Source organism: Rhipicephalus microplus, chromosome 4, assembly GCF_043290135.1.
Source record: "Rhipicephalus microplus isolate Deutch F79 chromosome 4, USDA_Rmic, whole genome shotgun sequence".
NCBI classification, from domain to species: domain Eukaryota; kingdom Metazoa; phylum Arthropoda; class Arachnida; order Ixodida; family Ixodidae; genus Rhipicephalus; species Rhipicephalus microplus.
The window spans coordinates 26,730,230-26,752,938 of NC_134703.1; the positions used below are offsets into that span (position 1 = coordinate 26,730,230).

Below are 22,709 nucleotides of genomic sequence, written 5' to 3' on the forward strand. Positions count from 1 at the left end.
AAAAGAAAGTGTTTCGTATTAGGTGCCCGAACACTGTGACACGATTATCAAGGACGCCGTATTGGAAGGCGCCGGACTATACCGACCACTGGGATGATTTTACGTGCAGTGAAATTGTATAGTACACAATGGTTATATCCAGGGTTTTACTTCCCGAAATCACCATATGATTATGAGAAACGCCGTTGCTGCGTAAACTTGAACCATTCTGCTGTTCTTTAACGTGCAATAATACCGAACAGTACACGTGCCTATAATAACTGGCCGTCAATGACGAAGTCCCAGAGAGAGACAGTCGTTCTAGTCGCAGGATATGCCAAGACACATAAATAACTGTAGCGTAATTCCTGAATTTCTTTTGCAAAAGCAAATAAAATGTAAAAAATATCGATTACTTCATGTAGTTAAACTTTTAATAATAAATCTATGCTACAGTTGGTTAGCTAGAGGCCAGCGCTAGATTTTAAAAACAGATACTTATCCTAGTTGCACCCAGCAGACAACACAGCTCTGTTTGTTTTCAAGTTCATTGAGAATGGACATAATCTCATGCGCGCTTATCTCTCCACATTTAGGTGATCGGGCTGCGATTGTTTTAAACTGTTCTCGTAAGATCGTCCACCCGGCACGAGAAATCGAGTTTATTCTGCAGCTAACGTGAATATTGAACGATCAGTCTGAAATTTATAGTCACTCATGTGTACACTATATTATAGTTTAATTGAGACCATATTGGGCAGTTAACATTTGCGTTTTGCATCTTTAACAACTGAACAGTGTTACGGTAGACAGATAAACATGAAAATGGACGGGTTATTCACGCGATGTTTCACGGCATTATTAATTTGCTTCGCAATATACGAAAACAAGAAAATAGCACCTTTGTATCCAAAAATGGCGGTGCCCAGACGTCCTACAGTAGATAGTCTATAAAAGACGCGTCCGCCGATGGTCACATCATTTTCCCGCGGTGTATACGTGCTTATTCTGTCATCGTAGAGCAAATATTGCTTGTACTTTAGGCGTTCCTATATTTGTGGGTTCCAGTTGACCCAATAAAAAGCTCTCAATCATTATGACCAATATCTTCGCCATCCTAACCACGTTATAATATCCCGCCATATTTGCCATGGGCAAGACACATATTTTTCATACCATTTGACGGGTTGGTGAAATGTTTGCGTGTGTCTCAAACCTAGTTAGGAGATTCATTTCTGTCGAGTTCTTTTCTCTCAAGGCACATGCTGCTACACCTTACAACCTTTCATGATTATTTCGTGCCAACCTCCTAAAGTTTTTGTGGTTCTAAAAATATGAGCAGCATTTGGGTAGGAGGGTTGAATTTACAACACGCTGGACGAGCGTTTTCATGTGTGGGCCTTAAAAGTTATTTCATAAAGTTGCTGCACGAACGTGAAGCAGTCCGCTGTGGAAGCGCAATTTCTAGCAGCAAGCACAACTCCCCTGAGCGTAGTAAATAGAGGACGTGAAAAAACAACTACGCTGAAGGGGAGTGAACGGTGCGAGACGTACCCGCGAGGCATGACACAGGAAAGAAAACAAATTGTCCTTGGAGCCTGAAAGGAAAATCTTCAAGCGTGGTGTGGAGTTCCTTCACTATTCCGCACGAAGCCCTGGGGAGGTTTTCTGCGCGTATGGCACCGGATAGCTCCACTAAACCCTGCTGCCAAGGGAAAGGGCGAACCGCACGCACTTCGTTGCTGTTTTTTTTTTTCGAGCTGTGTGCGGCATTGGCATTTAAACGGCAATCAGTCGCTCGCTCATCGTATCGCTACAGCTACATATCGCATTTATGCGAACGGGAGTTTCATTTGAGAAACATCATCTACGGGAACCGTCAAAGAATATAGGCGTTCAGAAAATGAAGTCCGTTGCCCACATTTTTCTGTCTTTTTTCGCCCTATGTTCGATGCGTGGAATTTCAACACTCGACCCACCAATCGTACACACAACTTCAGGATCGGTGGCCGGACGACGCTTGCATCTCGAGCACGGAGACGTCGATGCCTTCCTCGGAATACCATATGCGACGCCACCGATCGGACGACTGAGATTCCGGAAACCGCTGCCCGTGAAACCCTGGAAAGGCGTGTTAAATTCCACAAAAAAGACAATGGCGTGCTGGCAGACGGACTTCACTCCGCTTCGAAACGTGAGCCTAGTTTACCCAGTAGCAACAGAAGACTGCCTTCACATCAACGTGTGGAGGCCATCCGATGTCTGCGACGAAGCAGTTAGCTGCCGCGGAAAAAACCTTTCCGTGGTCGTATTCATACACGGCGGTGCCTTTCAGTGGGGCGACGCTGGGCTTTTCATTTACGACCCGGCTAATTTCGTCGCGCTTTCAAATGTCATTTATGTCACGTTCAATCACCGACTGGGCATCATGGGCTTCTACCCGTCCTCGACCGACAGCTTACCGGGAAACGTCGGCTTCTACGATCAGCTGTCAGCGTTGCGGTGGGTCAGGGATAACATCGCGAGCTTCGGAGGAAATCCCGATGCCGTCACTCTTGCGGGGCACAGTGCGGGAGCCATAAGTGTGGGACTGCACTGCACATCGGCCATCAGCCGGGGCCTCTTCAAGAGGGCCATCCTTCAAAGCGGCTCGCCGATCACGTTAATCATCGGCGTGGCCTTCTCGGGTTCGGTACTGTTTCGGGAGCATGCTGAAAAATTGGGATGTTACGACTCCGAAGCCGGAACTCGAAAAAAGATACCCGAGATCTTGCAGTGTTTACGTCGGCTTGATGCGAAAAAAATCTACAGCGCTATCGGTTCTAAATCTATACAAAACCAACTATTCGTACCAGATTCGGGAGATGACTTCCTTCCCACAAACTTTCTGTCTGCCGCGAACTGGAAAAAAATGCACGTCGACGAAATGCTTATCGGCACAACGTCTGAGGAAGGGGCGCTATTCTTCGACATCATTCGCAACGCGGCCCCGGACCTGGACTCTGCTCTGACTGATGATTATAGAAAGGGTGTCAAGGTCGCCCTGTACCTCGTGTTTGAGATTCCCCTAGACAAAACTAACGACATTGTGGAGCATTACTTTGGCCCTCCTGAAGTACAACATGACCAAGAAAGTGTGATAAGAATACTCGGCACTCTGATGGCGGATGTTTTGTTCAATTGCCCCGCGCATATCTTCGCGACAACAGCGTCGAATGAAGGCGTCGCCACGTACGTCTACAAGTTCGCCCACCGGCCGTCGTACAGTTTGTGGCCCGAGCACTACGGCCCGACGCACGTGGAGGAACTGCCGTTCACGCTTGGTACTCTGCCGTTTTTCTCAGACGAGAGCCGCCTAATGTCGCCGCCTTTGACAGAAGAAACGAAGGAGTTCGTCAAATCCATTCGATTCACGCCCGAAGAACAGTCACTCATGCTGCAAACTGTTGGTGCTTGGTCTTCATTCGTCAAGAAAGGGTGAGTGTGAACGTTTACGTAATATTGTAAGTATGTTGCCATTTAAATGAAAAAAGAAAGAAAAAAAATGTAGAAAAAAGAATTTCTCGGTGAGATGAGATGTGAACCCCCGTCCCCGCAGTTTGAAAGCGAACGTCCACACGGCTCTCCAGGCACGCTAGCAGACAATAGTGTAGTATAGTAGAGTATGGTATAGTATGGTATGGTATGGTATAGCTAGGTGTGGTAAAGAGAACTGAGCTCTAGGAGGTCATACATAACGGTGTAAGGATAAAAAGGTGGTGGTTAAAAACAAGTACTGAAAAAGAGAGGTTTAAAAAAAGAGAAATAAAGAATACAGGAAAAATATAGAAAGTCAGAGAAACAAGCAAACAAATAGAAAGATATAGAAATAAGAAGACTAAAAAAGATAAAAAAGGACAGCAAGCATAGCCATTATTCATGTATGCTACATATAGTGTAACAAGGGATGGAAATGCGAGACGTAAGGAAATAAAAGCTTAGCCAAGCCAGGACCACCTAGATGCCCACCAGCTCTGACATGTCCCATCCTTGCATGACTTCGTGCAAGATGCGTTAATTTTGCATACGTCATTTCCTATGTTTGTATTGGAATAACAAACTTCGCACTAAATATTTCTCAAAAAAAGCTTAAACTGGGGTAGTGGTGTCATGCATTAGAAAAGCAACAGTGAATGGGCTATATGTCTACTCAGTAAGTAAATTTTCCATCCACTGTTTACATTTATTTAAACTATTACATCGATGGTCAATTAATGCATTCAGTCTCGGAGTTCTATTTGCTACGAGTAAATGTTTCATTTTTGTCATTCCGTCTTATCTTTTTCTTCTAGCGCTGGACAGACTAAACAGAAGTATTTTGCCTCTAATTGTATTTGGCTTCTACCTGCAGAAAAATTCCACTGCTGGGCTCGAATGAAACGTGGCCCAAGTACTCAGCTGAATCCCCCGAGTATGTGATTATGAGACCCCACAGTTTCAAGCGAACAAAGCTCAGTGAACCATGCCACCTCTTCAAGCCTTTCCTAGTAAAGGAGTGAGTGCCAGAGTCCACATCATCTAGTCAACGCATGTTATACATCCGTCACTGGCTTTTTTTCTCACAAATAAAGCACTTCATGGAGTGGCAATTGATTGTTCTATAAATGAAGTAAACGTAACGCTAGGCTCAGTGTCTAATAAAAGGGCCTCGCTATGAACAATCTGTTTATGTTATCCGGAAAAAAATCACGAAAAAGCAGCTCTGCGCCACTGAAGAACGCAAAGTGGCTCAAAGGCGGCCGGCTAGGGAATGCTATTACTCCACCCTAAGTACTTCGTCTTTTCCCTTCCTCTGGACTGCGCCTTTAAACAGGCGAGTGCAGGAGCGGTCAACCGATTGAATATTTCAGCCTCGTCGGGCTCCCTCAGCTGCAGCTCAGAGCAGCCAGCGTGGTTCCTTCCCGTTGTTTTAAGGCATTAAGAACTGTAACAATACGTACAGATGCACAGCACTCACGGATGCAGAAGCCACATCGATTTTTTTTAGCATACCGACTGGTACCTATGCACAGCTACTAGAGATAACCACGTCATGTCGCGAAGAATCTGTTCTCTAAAATGACGTTGGCTGTGATCTACGGATTGAAGTGGAAATCGCCCTGATATGACTAGAAATGAAGGTGGTGGAGACGAAGGTGCATCTGTTATTTAACCCTGGATCGTCCTGTTTGAATCCTTGGGTACAAATGTACGTATATACGTATGTACGCCCGAGAATACGTGCAAAATAACACCAGTTGGTTTTAACTTACCAGTACATTTCATTCACTATTATGTGTTGCATTTGTTCATAAATATCTTTCAAATTTTCATTATTCTGACCAAAGCCAGCTACCATTCAATAAAAAGGCACCGTTTTATGAATGCTATTTTGTCGTTTATGATTGCCTCGCGTTTTGATTAACTTCATGCACTGACGTTTGTACAATCATAACACCAATGAATGTAATGGGAAACCTCTGGTCATATGTTCTTTTTGTTTGTTTTTATCGTTTCTTTAGTTCTCGGTGAATCAAATATACGTTATTGGGCACAAGTGCGCCCGCCTTAAGAACGTTCTACAAGTACTCGTAGTAGTGTCAGTAGATCGATAGGTCTAAAAAATAAATTCAGTGTGATTGCAGCGTTAGTAATGTTGTTAAAATACACAATATATGATACAAACAGTGATGAAACCATTTTTTTAGATTCATACATAGTATGATCTCAACTACAGAGGTGACAGTGTTAGAAATACCTCATATTAGCACTAGACAACGAGGAAGTGCCATCATGAGCATGTTTCGTTGAAAGTATTTGCAGCTATATACAAAGACAATCAGGTAGATTGCGGTCTTTCAGATATCTTAAGTTAGATACGCACTTCACGTCAACCTTATGTGGTTGCCGTAACAGTGGAACGATAAAACGCACAAGACGAATCAGTCAATTGCTGTCGCTCGCGCAGCACTCAACAACGGCGAATCCTCCATCTCAGGGCTTCAGGTAACTTTTCCAGAAATTGCAGTTCTTCTCGTTGGGTCCCCGACCATAGGTATATCTCTTCGGGTTCAGTTCCATGTAGACTTGGTTCTTCGCGGTGAACTCTGGCCACGGCTTGCTGGCGACGTCGGGAACTTTCCTGCACACAAATGGAGGCGTATAAAGTCACAGTGGTAGGCCAGTAAGTATCTTGCGTAGGTTCATTTTATGTGTTGGGCATCAATAAATGGACGGACGAGAAGAAAAGGGGAAGAAAACTTGAGCGTTTGAGTCACATTAACTTGCTTTTCTTTCGCTGCGCGTTGTTTTGAGTTTATTGCACTACGAAGAGCAGGAATGTAATAATAATATTAATAATAATATAATAATAATAATAATAATAATAATAATAATAATAATAATAATAATAATAATAATAATAATAATAATAATAATAATAATAATGTTAGGGCTTAATGAGACGAAAGCATGACATGATCATAAAAGACGCCGTTGTGGAGTGCTACGGAAAATGAAAAACGCGTCCGCCAAGGCCAGTATTCGATTTCGCAACCTGTGAGTGAGCAGTCGAGCCCGATAACCCCTAACGACTGTGGCAGGTAAACATTATGAATTAGCCTAAACTATACCGTTCAGCTTTCAGTTCTTTTAAAGGCCAGTCTGCATTCGAGTGCTGTTTGAAAGTCCAGCTCTAAATTGTCCCTATAAGTAGCGTTTTTCTCCGACTCTTTCATCTTACTACGCACATTCATGGCTATTAAGGTGTTATCAAATGACGTCACGAACGGGCTGTCAGTCAAACTAGTACTTTTAACACCCTCGGTTACAAACTGTTTACGTACTGCGTGATTTGTATCATGAATAGACAAACTCAGAGTAATGGAGCAACTTTTTTAGTCGCCTATAAAGCGTGTTGGTGTTTTTATACTTTAGAAGTGAAATTAATTTACTTTCGGGTTAACCTGGACGCTGTTTCTCATAACCAAAGGTCATTGTTTTCATAAAAGTCGTATCGGCTTTCGTTTAGAACGAATGAGTTAACAACATTCGTGGATAGTTACGGAGGTTGTGGAGGCTTAAAGTTCCAAAACAACTTGCCATCGGCCATACCATGCTGAATGCGCCGGTTCTCGTCTCGTCCAAAACAACAACACGATTATGAGGGACATCCACCGCGCTTCTTTATGAAGCAGTCAATTCTGTCGCTCGCGCAACACTGAACAAGGGTCGCTCCTCCATCTCAGCCCTTCAGGTTTGGTTACGATACTCCACTGCTGGCCCGTGGGTTGCGGGATCGAAACCCGACCGCTGTGGCCGCATTTTCGATGCAGGTGAAATCGCTCGAGGCCCATCTACGAGGTAGGTGCGTGTTAAAGAGGCCCAGGTGGTCGAAATTTCTGGAGCATTCCACTACTCAGTCTCTCATAATAATAACGTGGTTTCGGAACGTTACATTCACTGTGTAATCGACTATGAGAGACTCCGTAGTGGACAGCTCCAGAATTTTTGACCACCTGTGGTTCTTTAGCGTGCACCATAGTATTTTAAGTGCACGGGCTTCAAGCCCGTTGACCTCCATCGACAATGCGGCTGCTGCGGCCGGGATTCCATTCCGCGACCTTCCGATCAACAGCCGAGCTTTACAACCAAGCCTGTAGCCAGAATTTTTTTTTTTGGGGGGGGGGGGGGGCACTTGTTGAGGGCGTTGAAAAACACCTTTCATATTATTATTCCTCGACCAAACGCCTCCCTTAGTCTAAATTCCATCGGGTGGTGGTGGAGAAGCTATAAACTACTTGTTGACTACAGGCCTGACTATAATCACCAGACCTCCTGGACAGGTCACAAAGAGTTACTGCCTAACTTCGAATCGCATATGATTGTATATCAAATTGAACTAGTAGGGGTGTCTAGAGCCGCTATAACAGCTACAGACCTCGAAATGAAATGAATATAAGAGATATCTTTTTTATTTAGGAACTTATGACATCCCCCTTTTGAGAATGTCAGTCTTCACGAGTCTAATATGCCGATCAACTAACGCGAAATACGATTGTACAAGAAGTACAGGAGAACGCAATGTGGGAATATATCTCACTATGGTCATCTCTTTTTATCATAACTGTGAAAACGAATACTTAGTAAGAAAAACAGGTTTACTGAATATGCGGCCCTATGGAGTATACATCATGGAATATACTGTGAGCAAGTAACAGATAAAAGATGTTAAAAATACCGGTAACGTTGCAGATAAAAAATGAGTCGCAAGTTAATTATGAGTGGAACGAGTTACACCTCACTCGGCAAAGATGGTATCATCAGCAGGAGAATTAGTGTGTAAAGTGGCACGTGTAAAATTTAGGGCAAGAACAGAGCTTGCTATACGAGTCGTCCTATGCGTTCACTGTGTGACTTATATACTCAACATAAAAATGCCCGAAAAAGAATTGTTCTTTGACCCCGGTAAGCGAATGCTTACCACGCGACGCGACACATCGCAGGACAATACCTTTGTTTTGCTTCTGTACAGAGACAACTGGGGAAATCTAAATGTTTCAGCGTTACTATAAAAGGATGCAACGTTTCCTTGCTTCGAGCCAGAAAGGGCATGCCAGCTTTTACCTGGTATACGCTTAGAATAGAACGACTTTCGGCGTACGGAAGGAACGAGCCCATTACGGAAAAACGCCCCTGTTTCGTCTTTGCTAAAACTCGGCGCTCCCTTTCCTGTTGCGTACCTTAATGCTGATAACAGAAAGGCGGGGTTTTGTTAGAATAATTTTCTTTTTATTTACTTGCAGTAGCTAATCTGTACTCCCTGTACAACAAGGCGAGCTTATCGCAAAGCGCTCAACAAGGGACGTGATGGTCTATTTCGGTGGCGGTCGTGTTATTGCGGTCGCAAAGGGCAGCACCGACGGCGCTGAACTCACGTGTACACTAACGGGATAAGATGTTTTCTACAATTTACCCTAATCGACAGGTGTTTTTTGTACAGTGTTAACCCTAGTATGTATGTAACAAAAACACGTTACAAGGACTTCTCAATTAGTGTCTTAAGCAATAAATAGATGTCGCCAGCATTCAAGGGACCCCTCACTGATGCTTATCCAGGAATATGTTATTATAATATACCAATTGATAAACATTCTGCGCCTCGGTTTTAATCTTGTGTTGTTGGTATTGAAATTAATTATAAAAAGATGCCTGTAGTTGCGAGAAGACGCTATGCCACATCCTGTGTGACTGTCCGGTCTATGTTGAGCAGAGACAGTCACTGGCGTCCTTTATAAAGCGCCTTCACAGTATAGACAAATTTATGTTGGATCTCATCTAACATGTTGTGAAAAATCACATTGCAGTTGAAGGCTACGAAACAACTGCTGAGGTTTTTGAAAGAAACAGACATGGACAAGCGGCTGTGATAGTGATGCTGCGTTCCCATGCAAGGTTCATGGACGCTTACTGACTAAATGCTTGTGCACGTGATGTGTGATGTGCTATGTTTCTGTCTTTCGCCTCTCTTTCTTCTCCTTCTTTCAATCTCCCCATCTCGTTCCCACTTGTAGGGTAGCAAACGGTTATCTTAAACTGGTCGACCTTCCAGCCTTTCCTTCTCTACCAGTTTCTGTGTAGTTACATGCCCACTTCTTTTGTGGATCACCATAGTTCTCATTTCATGTTTTATGAATATATGCTTTCTGGTTGGTCGAGGTGCCCTCAAGTCATTAGCTAAAGGCTCTTTTGTGTGGTATACATTTAGAATATTACCGTATAAGAATGAGCGAGGAAAAAATTTTTAAATGCCACAGCTAGTACTCAATCAATCTACTGTTTTTCTTAGGATTATGTTGTCACCCTGTACTTAGCAAGCTGCAAATCTTTACGCCCCGAATGTCTAATGCACTCGCTGCAGAGTAAGTACTCACCCAGTTTTCGCGAATGTTGTCCAGGTTTCGATCATAAGCTTCGACAGCTCTCTCTCCTGGTCGGTGGCAATCGCAGGGCTGCTGAAGGGAAGCCCCATCACGAAGAACACCTCGTCTCCGTGTGTGGGCCCGACCCAACCAGGCCAAGTACTGAACGACGGTCGGTGCGTGAAGTAGTAGTAGTGGACCTTGTTGTTCATGGACGCGAAGCTCTCGGCGAAATACTTGGTAGGGCAAATCATGGCGAAGTCGCCTACCGCCTCAGCAGCCTTCTGAAGGGCCTTGATGTTCTCGCGTTCACCAATGTGGCTGAGGTAGTAGTGACGGATGGGTGATACGTTCTTTCGTAAAAGCATTTGTAGGCAGTACGAGACATAGAGGTCCACCTCGTATTTTGTGATCTTGTGAGCCTGCTCCAGATCTAAAGCTCTACCGAAGAGATAGAAGACGAAGTAGCTGCCTTCGTCAAGGTTGTTTCCGATGAGGAGGTCTGCCTTGTGAAACTTCTTCTGCTCCATCATCAAGTACGGATCGTCCGGAATGATGTCGTCCCCGAAAACGGGGAAAAATGTCAACGCGTGCACTCCGAATATCGTGTTCGACATGATCAGAAGTTCCTTGCCATCGATCTTGCGCAAGCACTCAACCATTTCTGCCATGTGAGACTCAATGGTCATGTCGTTTCTCGCGCACTGCAGTGCTCGGGCCAACTTCTCCACTTTGTGAGGGCCTTCTCTGGTGTTGTCCGCAATGCGGAAGTAAGGGCTGCCGCTCTCCATGATGATCCTCTTGAACAGACCTTTGCTGAGGGGCGACACGAGGTGCAGGCCTATGGAGATGGCGCCCGCGCTCTGACCCACCAGCGTCACGTCGTCGGGATCTCCGCCGAAGTTTCGAATGTTTTGCTTGACCCACTTCATGGCCAGAAGCTGATCGTGAAGGCCAGCATTGCCCGAGGAATGCGTCGTGCCGCTGTGGAAGAAGCCCATGGGACCGACGCGGTAGTTCATGCTGACCATGACAACGTCTCCGCGTGCAACGAACTCCTTGCCATCGTACCAATCCCAGCCGCTGCTTCCAAAGCTGAATGTTCCTCCGTAAATGTAGACAATCACTGTCTTTGGAACGCAGCTGAACTTTCCTAGGACGCATTCCCGAGAAGGCGTCCACACGTTGAGATAGAGACAATCCTCACTCGAGTTAGCCGTAGGTATCGTCACGTTGCTGTTGATGTAGAAGTCCGTCTGCAGACAAGGGAACGGCTTCTTCGTTGCCTGGTAAACGCTGGACCAGGGCTTCACAGGGATGGGATTGCGAAACCTGAGCGGGCCTACAGGTGGCTCGGCAAAAGGTATGCCGACGAATTGGTAGAGAGTCCTATTTGCGGCGTATACCCTTCGGCCCTGCACCGGACCGGAGTTGGTTTCGACGATGGGACTTTCCTCTGTCGATATAGGCTGTGAAGTGGTCGTCGATAGGGACTGTATGTCATCGGGTGGCACGACCAGCGACAGCTGATCTTTACCCGTGGATGCCGGCTGCGCTGTGGTGGGTACGCCGGCTTCCAAAGGAATAGTCACGTTGAAAGGTTGCGCGAGATATATCTTTTCATCGGTGTCCTGTATGGGGTCTCCTGGCTGGAATATGTAGCATCTCGCATGAGCAGATCGCAGCGCGTACCCGTAGAGGAGCAGAACTACTATCCTCGAGTACATTATTCCTTCTTTATTTAGTGCAGCTTCTGAAAGAAAAAAAATATAAATGTGCATTTATATAAAGCATCTGTCTACCCAAGCAAACACTAGATTACCAGGTGCACTGAACACTCGTTCCATTAGTTCACTTCGCCCCATTAAGAAACGAAATATGACAGACAGGCCCTGAAAGTGAATAAATAACAAAACCAGTAAATATTTTGTTTAGTTTTATCGCTATATGCACTACCCTTTATGACAGCAATGATTTGTAGTATGTATTTTGTTCTCTAACCTTTTTTGTCCACCTAAGAAAACAGACAAAGTGATTTACTTTAGATCAGCACTGAGCAGTATCGCGATAGTGTCTTAGAGATACTTTTGAGTATCTTAAAGAAGTTAAATCACCTCCAGGCACAATCTTGGAGAAAACCCGACGTTTCGAGACTGGCTTGGTTACTTCCTCTCTGAGGTGACTGTAATGCTCAGGGAAGCAACGATTCTTCTTCTAGGCTCATTATTTTTTTATGTAGCGAGATGTATTTGACCAGTGTATTTATCTCTCACTTGTGAAATACTTTTCTAATGTATAGATTGTGTCGAGGTATTGTGCAGGACCTCCGTATCTCTAATATTTTTGTGTTTTTGCGGGGGGAGGATCAGCTTATGTGTTAAATGGAGAATAAATGCCTTATGATAAGCCGAGAAAAGTGCGCCACTGGTTGGTGACAAATACAGGGTGGCAAAGGCTTCCCCAGAAGCACACAATAGCTAAAGTGTCCTATCCTGCCGATGGAAGAATATTGAAGGCAGCGTTGTCGGCCTTCAATATTCCGCCGATGAAAAGTGTTATTCCTTGAAAAGTGTAAGCCCCCGAATTCATTATCTTTTTCGGGCAGCCAGCTAATCTTTCGTAATGACACTGCCACGAAGACAATTTATTTGAGAAGCTGCTGTTGCCTAGTGCCATTTACTCAACAATCCTCTTAGCAAAACACAACTTCTGTGTAAAAGAAGTGTATATGCGTTTTTAATGCAATGTTCGTTCAAATTCAAATATTTTTTCACTGCAATATCACTCCTTATTAATTGTCGCAAATGGCTTTGTGCAATATCAACATCCACGGCATAAATATTCGTTCCTGTATCCGTAATCTTGTACCTGCATTACTGTATCTGTATTTCACAATGCTTTGTGCGTGCTCTTGTGAGAGTATCACCGGAATATTCCGTTAAGTAATTTGAACTTCCCGTGCATATACTTTGATATCAGCATTGCGGCATACTTTTCTGAATACCTCTGCTCAGCCTTGCTTTGGACTTGCCTAAACGACTTGGCAAGCTGAAAAATTGCTTGTCCAAATTAGGTAATAAAAGACATGGGAATGGCGAGTTTGACGACTTATATTTTATTGCTACGCTAATGACGGTGGTGTAGCCTTACAAAGTTACACAGAATTATTGAAATTTAGAATGTGAATGGATTCAAGCATGTGTTTAAGGTTCCGTTCGTACAATATGCAGGATTGCGGACGTACAAAGTAAAGTCCTGCGTAAGCTTGATATGTTGTAATGGTTGCCGAGTGAACGAGGACATTCGTGACCACCGAGGAAGACCCGGGAAAGCCGATGCGGTCATCACGTTTTACGAGCACAGAAAAAAAAAAAAAGCCCTGGCTAAGGCTCGTCTTCCGTTCACTGTGAGTTATCCTTTCCCTACTACAGGAAAACAAGAAACAAAGAAAGGACAGCAAGGAATACGCCAAGATTCCTTTGAGCACGATAGTTCTGAAACTGTGTTCAATGCTGTATGCTGTGCATTTTGGCGCTGCCCGTTGCTGGTACCTTGCGTAAGCTGGTACCAGCTACCACTTGTCCTTGGCTGGTATCTTGCGTTCATGCTAGAATTATAGCCCAAGGACTTGACAGGCGTTATGGTCATGTTTGGTATCACTGTGGCATTGATTTATGCTTATATACGCAAAAAAAAAAAAACGGAGGCAGAAGAGGCCGACTGGCTTCTCAGGGCAAGTGTAATACTTTCAGTACATCGGCACTATTTACAGAATGGTCAATGTTTTACTAAGAAATATGAGATAGCGGAGTGTTCCTCGTTTACAGAACGTCACGTCGTACTTATAAGTATTTCGTAGATGCCGTACCATACCCAATAAATTACGGACTGACAAGATATTATTTCTTCATTGCCTTTTCGATTTAAGCCTACCGCGCAGTATTTTGATACGCACGAAAACAGACCTATATCATCAAATTGCCAGTGAGCATACATTTGTGCTGCAAAAGGGCGCCAACTACCATTCTACAGATTAAATTCAAATTTATCTGATGTTATCACGCGTACACAGTTTTTTTTTCTGACGGTGCCTGCTTTCCACACAATCTTGACTGACGTCGATCACTCCATAAGCAAAGCGCACGTGTTTGCTTTATCTAAAAATATTGAAAAATTATCGTAGATTCTGTCTTGTGTAATCGTGATACACAAGCGACTAGCATATTATATTAAATTCTCGATTGCAAGCATGCTCGAGCACCTCTTCTGAATCATTTTGTTGTTCAGCTGACGAAACATCCCAATAGAGTGTTAAATTCATGGTCATGGTCAATTTATTCATTGAAACCCCAATGTGACGATATAGGTGTGTTGAAAAGTTTATTTGATAAATTACCGTATTTTATACAAGGTATACTGAATGTCCTTATAGGGGCGGAGCAGGCAGGCTTTGTTGCTCACCTGTCTACGAGTGTACTGTTGCACAATACACAAGTGTACCGTTGCACAATACACAATCTCAACGTGAGTGTGCAATGTGCAGTCTAGAGGCACGTGTTTTCTTGCAGAGGAACCATCGTACAAAGCCTGACCATGGAGTCACCCATAGGGTTTCAGTAATAAATTATACGTGTTTTCATTAGCATCGTTTAAAACTCGTCCGCGTGAGCATCTGCATTAACATCGTCGAAGGCTCAGAATGTACTACCCGAGTATGGAGCAGAGAACGAGCGCTGTACGGCAGTATACCAACGGAGTCTCATCGGCACACCGCCAACCTTACCTTCGATTCAAACGACTCGTGCTCACGTCATGCGCGGTATGGTGCTCCCCGTGTGGCCACCAGTTCTTGTCAACCGCGGCGTGCAGCTGCTGAGACGCTGTTGTTGGCACGACGATGTTGTGTCGCACTGTGGTCACCGGACTCGAAGGGCTCCTCGTCGACGACGTCTGGCGAATCGACTTTCGCCCGGGCGTCGGCGATTTAGGTCGCGCACTATTTAGAGTCCATCGGCGCTCGCCCACCGGCCCAGCGGCGGTCTTCCTGGTGGGAGGAGGTGAAGAGGCTGTGCTCAGCCGGGCAATGATCCCTCGCCCCTGCGTCGTCTGGTGCATGCAATGCGAGCAGCCGCCGCCTCTTTTTCTGACTTGGACGCACTGAGAGGAAGGCCAGCCTTTTGCCAGCTCACTACACAAACTCCTTCGACCTTCTGTTGCGGCCCTCGAGCGTACTTGAAGAGCGCCAGAACTGCAGCGCGGCGGATGACCCCCGGCGGGGGAGAAGTGAGGCGGCGCTTCCTCGCTGACATTCGAGTTTGGTGTTTGCAAACTTGTGTTTTATATATATATATATATATATATATATATATATATATATATATATATATATATATGTATGTATGTATGTATGTATGTATGTGTGTGTGTGTGTGTGTGTGTGTGTGTGTGTGTGTGTGTGTGTGTGAGTGTGTGTGTGTGTGTGTGTGTGTGCGTGTGTGTGTATGCGCGCTCTCTTTTGCTCGGAACGGGCGCCACCGTGTACATGCCCAGGTATCCCTGCAATATGTAAAAAGAATGGTAGCACAGAGCCTCCCTGAGTTGCTTCCTAAGCGCAGCGCACGAATTGCAACCGAATCCTCGCGGCTGTCTACTGCGAATGACGTACGACATGTGGCAGGTTTCGCGGTCCTGCTTTTCGTATAGCTGGTGCACTCCATGTGACCTTCTGGCACATGGCGTCGTGGCACTTTGGCCTGTTACGGTAGACGGTTTCATGCACTTGTTGTGGAGCATATGCATATGGTCCACTACATGCTCAAAGATTCAGCACAGCTCGTTTCCATCACATACCAAGTGAAACGCCCAGCATACATAAGCGTCAATCTCGTTGGGAAAGCAAACGCGCGCTTATCAAGTTGCATCGGGTATATTCGCATTCTTGAATTGCCGTTTAAGTTTCGGCCGTTGCGATGGCTCGAATATTTAACAATAAAAAATTTATAACGATTCACGTTCAAGCATGCCCCGTGACTTTCAGAGATCACCTGTTAGTCCACGAGGCTGATGTAATTGTTTTTACAATCATACGTACAGGTGCCGTCAAAAGTTCCCAGGGCGCCATCTCCTGTATTCCTATAGCAGCTTGGCCTGGCCAAAACCCTTTGACTACCCCTTTATATGATGTTTTAATCGCTTGTTTTTCTACTTCTGCATGCACAAAAGGTTTGGGGCCCTCATCACTATAAAATGTGACTTATGCTTCCCGGTTCTTTGTCTTTAAAAAAATTGAAATATATTTTCGTGTGTAGAGAAAGGGAGGGAGACGAAAGATAGAAAAAGCAGATAGGTTAACCTGAAGAAGATTTTTCTATTTGCTACCCTGCACTGGAGAAGGGGTAAGAGGAAATAAAATTACATAAAGAGAGTGTTCTGAGGTCTAGTACGCGCTTTCATACGCATTTGCAACGTAGCATCCTGTCGTGTATTCAGCGTCATCGTCATCGGGTACTTTGCATGGGCTAGTGCACCTATTTTTCATCGTCGTCATTGTCTGGGCGAACTAATGCACAACGAACAAGCCTAGATCCAAAGGTGTTTCGTTCGAAAAAGACGCACACACAAGACTATGTCAAGTTCGCAACCCTGTATACGCAAGAAGAAAGGAATAATGGAGTTGACGAGAGAAACAAATCACAGCACACATGCAGTGCAGCGTATCACAGGTGTCGCTCAATTGTGCGGCATTCAAATACCGCAGCAGAACTCGTATGACTTTGTGGGCTTATGTACTGTGAGGACAGGCTCCCAAAATATTTCCTTCAGAAAAAAAGCCAATCATCAAGTCTCCTTAAGGCACATCGGAGGGTTGATTTGAATTGACTGATTTCATTTGATTCATTGGTCGCACTATATGTGATTGGAGACGAAGGGAAAAGCCTCTTGAATGGTTTGAAAAAGTACTTCACCCCCACACAGACAAAAAAAAAGTGCTAGCCAGATGTACCTTCACTTCGTTTTTGCGATGTTCGCACGAGGACAAGAAAGTGGTATCTAAAGGACTACAGGCGCAATCGCCTTCAAGTCGTCTTATGTGCCTAAGTGAGCTCAGCCGTTTTCATGCCTCTGAATTAGTGAGTACGGAAGCAAATAGTTTAACTCTAGTGAATGCTGTTATGGATGACGTTGGGAGAGGGCGAGGGCGCTTGTGTGGAGGGCGGAGGGAGAAACAGAGTGCCAAAAAGACATGGAGTTTTAACTAGATTGTCTCGTCTGCCCATTTACACGTGGAGAAGGGAATGAAGGGGTCAAGAGAGAGAGAGAAAAGAGAATAGTTAAGCGTGTCTACTGGCGAGGACCTTATTTCATTGCCTTCAAGATATTGAGGAGGGCAAGCATCCTTTTGGGGCTGATTAGCTGCAACGTAAGGCTCCGAAGAACTTTTCTTCAGTAAAATGCTGATGCACTCGAACGTTGTTTCGCTTATATATAGACCAAAGAACTGGGAATTAAAATGTTCGTGCAGGAAAGTGGCTACAGATCATTTACATCTTCGCAGCTGCTGTGTTAGCGTCCGGTGCCATTTTCTTCTCATTCCGCCCCGCTACCGCATGGCAGTTTCGACCTCCGCTGCTTCTTCCTCAAGCGTGATCTTGACACTCGGCCAGAAGACACGTGCCGGCTGAGGTAGTTTAGGCAGCGTCCGTCATGAGGCTATGTTTGACTCCATCGGACGCGGAAAGCGGTGTGCACATAGAGATCGAGCACCCTGTCACAAGCCAGCCATCGTTAAGAGGACCGCAACGGAGAAAGCCCGTCATGTGGCGCCGGGTCACTCCGGCGGAGACGGAACGAAATCCGCTTAATCGCTCCAACAGCGTCCGATGGCTAAGCGGCGTTTTCACGGTTCGTGACGTGTTCTCGTATTTCCTTCTGCGTCCCCGTGAAAATGCCTTTTTTTATTTATTGCTTCCCTTCCAGACTAGGGCACGTCGACGGGATCTTCTCGATTGACCCAAAAGCATTTCCTTGCGAGACGCGTCGGGTCGGGAACAGCACCGGCCTTCCCGGCATATCATCGTTACGGCCATAGGTCACAATCCAAACTGATGGTCGTTAGGGGCGCCTACTTTTTCGCCAAACGACCGACGATGTGGAATGTATACGTGGCGCGCCTGCAGTGAAGACGCCGGGTCCTGCAGACGTCCTTACGAGCAACACTTTCGAATGGAGGTGCTGTCAATGAGGCACATCTCAAATGTCCTCCTACGGAGTGCCCCTGTCCGCGTCACGTATCATTCGCATTTTTATTTTTCCGGTTCGACACGGTGGCCGCCTTTTTGGGGAGGGGGTGGTGGGTGCGAAAAGCAAAAAAAAAAACACCCTTGCGCTAAGATTTAGGTGCAGAAACAAACGTCAGGTGGTCCAAATTATTCCAGAGCCCCGACTACGGTGTGTCATAGAGTGCTACTGTGGTTTTGGCGCGTAAAATTTTAGCAGCTGTTAGTTTTGTGATACACTTGCACGATCATCTCCTCACAACTTATTAGAGCGTCTGCCGTTGTTTGTCTGAGTGACAATGGTGGAAGAAGAGGTGATTGAAGGTGTTTGCCACGGACAGCATTTGCCACGGACAGCATTTGCCACGGACAGGTGAACCGAGCAGAATCATCGTGTGGTCCTTCAATCTTTTTTGTCGGTGATTCACCAATGTTTCGCAATGTGCATCGATCTCAATAGGCATTTGCATTTAGTTTGCTGCTGCTGCTGCTGCTGCTGCCGCCGCTGCTGCTGCTCGTTAGGCAGCAGGCGCCCACGAGCAACAGCAGGCGCCCCTAACAATGCTGCTGCTGCTGTTCCCAGCAGCAGCAGCAGCAGTTATGAAGTAACCGAACGTAATGACGTCGTGAAGTGTGAAGTAATCCAGTGTGGAAGTAACACAATAACACAGCTTTGTGTACCCAATAATTCACCCTACACAAACGTGTTCACCCATCTAACATTCAGTTACAGAACCCTAAACAATGAGGCACGGCCAACTATTTCCGAACTACCTCATGTAACACAAAATCATACGATTCGCGAATCTTCATAAACATTTTTTGAACGTTCACGTGTCTTAATATGCCGTATTTTGAAGTGTTGCGTCCGTGTTCGTTGTATCATTAATGTGCAGCTGTGCGAACGACACCTTATTTTGAGGCTCTCTCACTCTACCCAAGTTGTGTCTGCGCGAATCTGCCAATATACAATTTTGACCTGTACATTACGCTTCTGGTATATTAATACCGTGCTTCAAGACTTTTAATAGTGTTCTGTGATGGCGCTTTGCACCAAGCGAAATGCCCTCAGCTTTGTTAGGTCATCCGACATTACTTGTACTTCAGCGATTTATTTTTATTTTCATAAGCAGGACAGTTTATCATGCTTTCTTTTAAGGGTGGCGTCAGGAGAGGGTTGGGGATTTTGTGGCTGCCTCATTTTGTACGCATCTGTCATGAGGAGGAGGAGGAAGAAAGTTTAAGCGGAAAGACAGGGAGGTTAGCCAGTTCTTAGACCGGCTGGCTACCCTGTGCTGGGGAAAGGGGTGAGGGGAATGATAGATGTTAAAAAGAAATGTGGCATGAAGTGGTCATGTATGCCTTCGAACTATTTGGCAATGTGCACATAAACGAAAAAAAAATCTTTCAAAATTGTTAAACAATGTGAACTATATTTCGCTTGATTTTAAGGAAAGACTGTGGTGCATGCAGTAGTGCGGCTTTTTTAGCACGTAAGGGGTTACAATTATTCGCAGCCCAGCTGTTTTAGATTTTTTCTTGGGTTTAACGTCACAAAACCACCATATTAGTATGAGAGACACCGTAGTGGCGGGCTCCGGCAATTTCGACCACCTGGGGTTCTTTAACGTGGACTCAAATCTGAGTACACGGGCCTACAGCATTTTTGTCTCCATCAAAAATGCAGACGCCGCAGCAGGGATTCAATCCCGCGACCTGCGTGTCAGCATCTGAGGGTATACTTTAGCCACTTGACCATGCACCGCAGCGGGGCACCTCTTTGAGATGTGAATGGTATCTCGTTACGATGGAAGATGCCACGTGGGGATTTTCTATATAGGGAGAAAATGAAGAAGAAAAAAACCATTCCAAGCTGTTTACATGTTGCGAAAGTAAATCTGTTTACCAAACATACAAGATCCATGCACTCAGGTGCCCCTTATTGCTTCGTTGCAATAATTATTTCAATGCATCGGTCCTTTATTGGTTAGTCATTATGATACAGCGCATGACTCATGTCCAGGTATCACTCGAAGCACCGAACAACTTTTATTTCTGCTGGGGGAAACAGAAGGCTTAGCAGCGAAGGTGGACTACATTATTTACACATAAATGGAGGAAAATTCAAGCTAGTGAGTGTTTGTGTAGAAAATGCAGCTTTCCCCTTTATTCGAACGCTGGAAGCTGTAAAGCACTTGCACCTTCTGAAACCAGCCCTCTATTTCGCCTATAAAATGTTGCTTATTTTTTGCATGACAGCATACTTAAGATCTTTAGAAGGCCACATTGCGGACGTCGTGGTCGGCAATTTACATTAACACTTTTATTACAGAGGTATTTGCTATTACGTAACTTTATTAGCACTCGCTATATTATACCAGTTACTTAAAGTAGTGATTTCCCGCTTAAATGCGTGGACAACAATAAAACGATACTACATAGCTCTTGTCGATACTACATAGTATCTTTTTTTTTAGTTGCTCGTATAACAACGTTTGCAATGCTATCCACCATTTTGTCGTCGTCTATATACAAAGCCTATCTGTTCTTTAACTCATTGCCATGTTTGACTTCCATTAGCCTTGCTTTCAAAAGACAGACAGACAGACAGACAGACAGACAGACAGACAGACAGACAGACAGACAGACAGACAGACAGACAGACAGACAGACAGACAGACGGACGGACGGACGGACGGACGGACGGACGGACGGACGGACGGACGGACGGACGGACGGACGGACGGACGGACGGACGGACGGACGGATAGATGGATGCATGGACGGATGGACGGACGGATGGATGGATGCATGGACTGACGGGCAATGAACTTTATTCAACCCTGAATAGTCACATTTTTTTTTCCTTAGTATTTACGTATGTTTAACGTGAACTATACCTGATTCCGTCATGAAGGTGCGCTTTTACTGTGCTCGTCCCCGGACCTGAAAGACTAGCGGGTTCGATCACATGGCCACCGTGGTCGCATTTCTATGGAAGCTTAATGCCTGGCCCGTATAGCGTCTTAGGTGCCATACACGAAAAGAAAAACGGAAGGTATTGAATTAATGTTTGAAAGCAAATGACCCACTATGAATCTTATTTTTTTTTAAGGCTTCGCTCTCTTTCTATCCTCTGTGTACGTTCTTCACTCTCATGAGGTCTCGATTCCAAAGCCAAGGTCGGTGGCGTGTACTAGGCCTCCAATAGATATTGACATGGAAAGGCTTGCTCGCCACTACGCAGTTATTGTTTTTTCTTCGTGCTTTTGCTGGGTTATATCAGATGACCTGATCGTGGCTGATTTTCCCCGTTGGAGTCGTGAAAGGAAAGTTAGTCCACGCGTCGGGCGACGAGGTATTAAGGCCGGCATCGATTCGACGGCCCGATCAATGGTCTAGAAAGACAGCTATGTAGTATCGTTATGCCGCTGTCACGGCACATGCCAGACAAGACAGAAACCCTGAGAGAGAAAGCAACACGTGCGTTGAATGGCGGCTATTGACGCCGAGGTCAGCGCACTGTAATGTTCTTTGAAAAGAAATTGACGCACATCAACCAACACTCAGTCCTCCTTTCGCAATTCAGATGTAATCGTTCAACTATTGATTAAAAGCACCTGTTTATCAGATTAAAATATGCAACGCCACGTCGAGCAGTTGAAGTACATGCGCAATCTTACGTTGCAGACAAATACTTTATCGTGATTCGGTTACACCAAACGTGTTTTAACGCCCACTAACAATAAAAAGAATAGTTACAGTTTTGTAATGTAAGCACAGTGGAGTTATACGCTTCAAAAAATGGTATGATTATGAGACGCCGCTGCGGAGGGCTCCGGAAATCGTGACCGTCTCGTGTTGCTTAACGTGCACTAACATTGCACAGTACAAGGGCTTCTATAGCCTTTATTGAAATGCAGCTGCCACAGACGGAAATTGCTCCCGCGGCCTTAGGGTGAATAGTCAATCAGTATAAACCCTATAGAACAACCAGATGAGTGAGTTACCACACGTTAGCTCAATAGTTGCCCTCTTCGGCAATGAAAAGGAGTACAGTTGCTGCGTTGGCAAAAGCATGACCGCATTCAAAGCGTTGGCTCCAGAGAGATTCCGTGCCCGATTATTTGTCATACTTCAATGAAGAAGCTTCTATAATTATATTGTTACTTTTGAAATCTCATACGTACTTTCTTCAATTAATTTATATTATGTAGATGTTCCAGTCAAACAGCAACAATTAAATCATAAAGAAAACTATATTGAAGGCGAAGCAAAGAACCGTGTGCAAGGAAAAACCCATTGCATACAATTGTAGTAACCGTCAACAAAAAAAAAAAAACACGTCTATTTATATCCGGTTTGCTACCAGCCTTGCGGCTGCGGCAATAGGAGCAAGAAAGAGAGTATGTATATATATTTATATATATATATATATATATATATATATATATATATATATATATATATATATATATATATATATATATATATATATATATATATGTATGTATAT

The 22,709-nt window shown here is 44.8% G+C and overlaps 2 protein-coding genes across 2 annotated transcripts in view; one reads left to right on the forward strand and one right to left on the reverse strand.

Annotated features, from left to right (window-relative positions):
- Positions 1-1,664: 1,664 nt before the first annotated feature.
- Positions 1,665-5,382, forward strand: LOC119171575 (acetylcholinesterase-1). Its single transcript, XM_037422353.2, has 2 exons — positions 1,665-3,456; positions 4,370-5,382. The coding sequence occupies exons 1-2, from the start codon at positions 1,814-1,816 to the stop codon at positions 4,515-4,517; spliced, it is 1,791 nt and encodes a 596-aa protein (XP_037278250.2). The 5' UTR covers positions 1,665-1,813; the 3' UTR covers positions 4,518-5,382.
- A 298-nt stretch (positions 5,383-5,680) lies between these two features.
- Positions 5,681-22,709, reverse strand: part of LOC119171776 (uncharacterized) — a 46,899-nt gene continuing 29,870 nt past the window's right edge. The window contains exons 5-6 of the mRNA XM_075892073.1: positions 9,930-11,670; positions 5,681-6,139 (exon numbers count right to left, since the gene is read on the reverse strand). Of these exons, the coding sequence (XP_075748188.1) occupies positions 5,992-6,139; positions 9,930-11,670 (1,889 nt within the window). The 3' untranslated portion in view covers positions 5,681-5,991. The remainder of the gene's footprint in view (positions 6,140-9,929; positions 11,671-22,709) is intronic.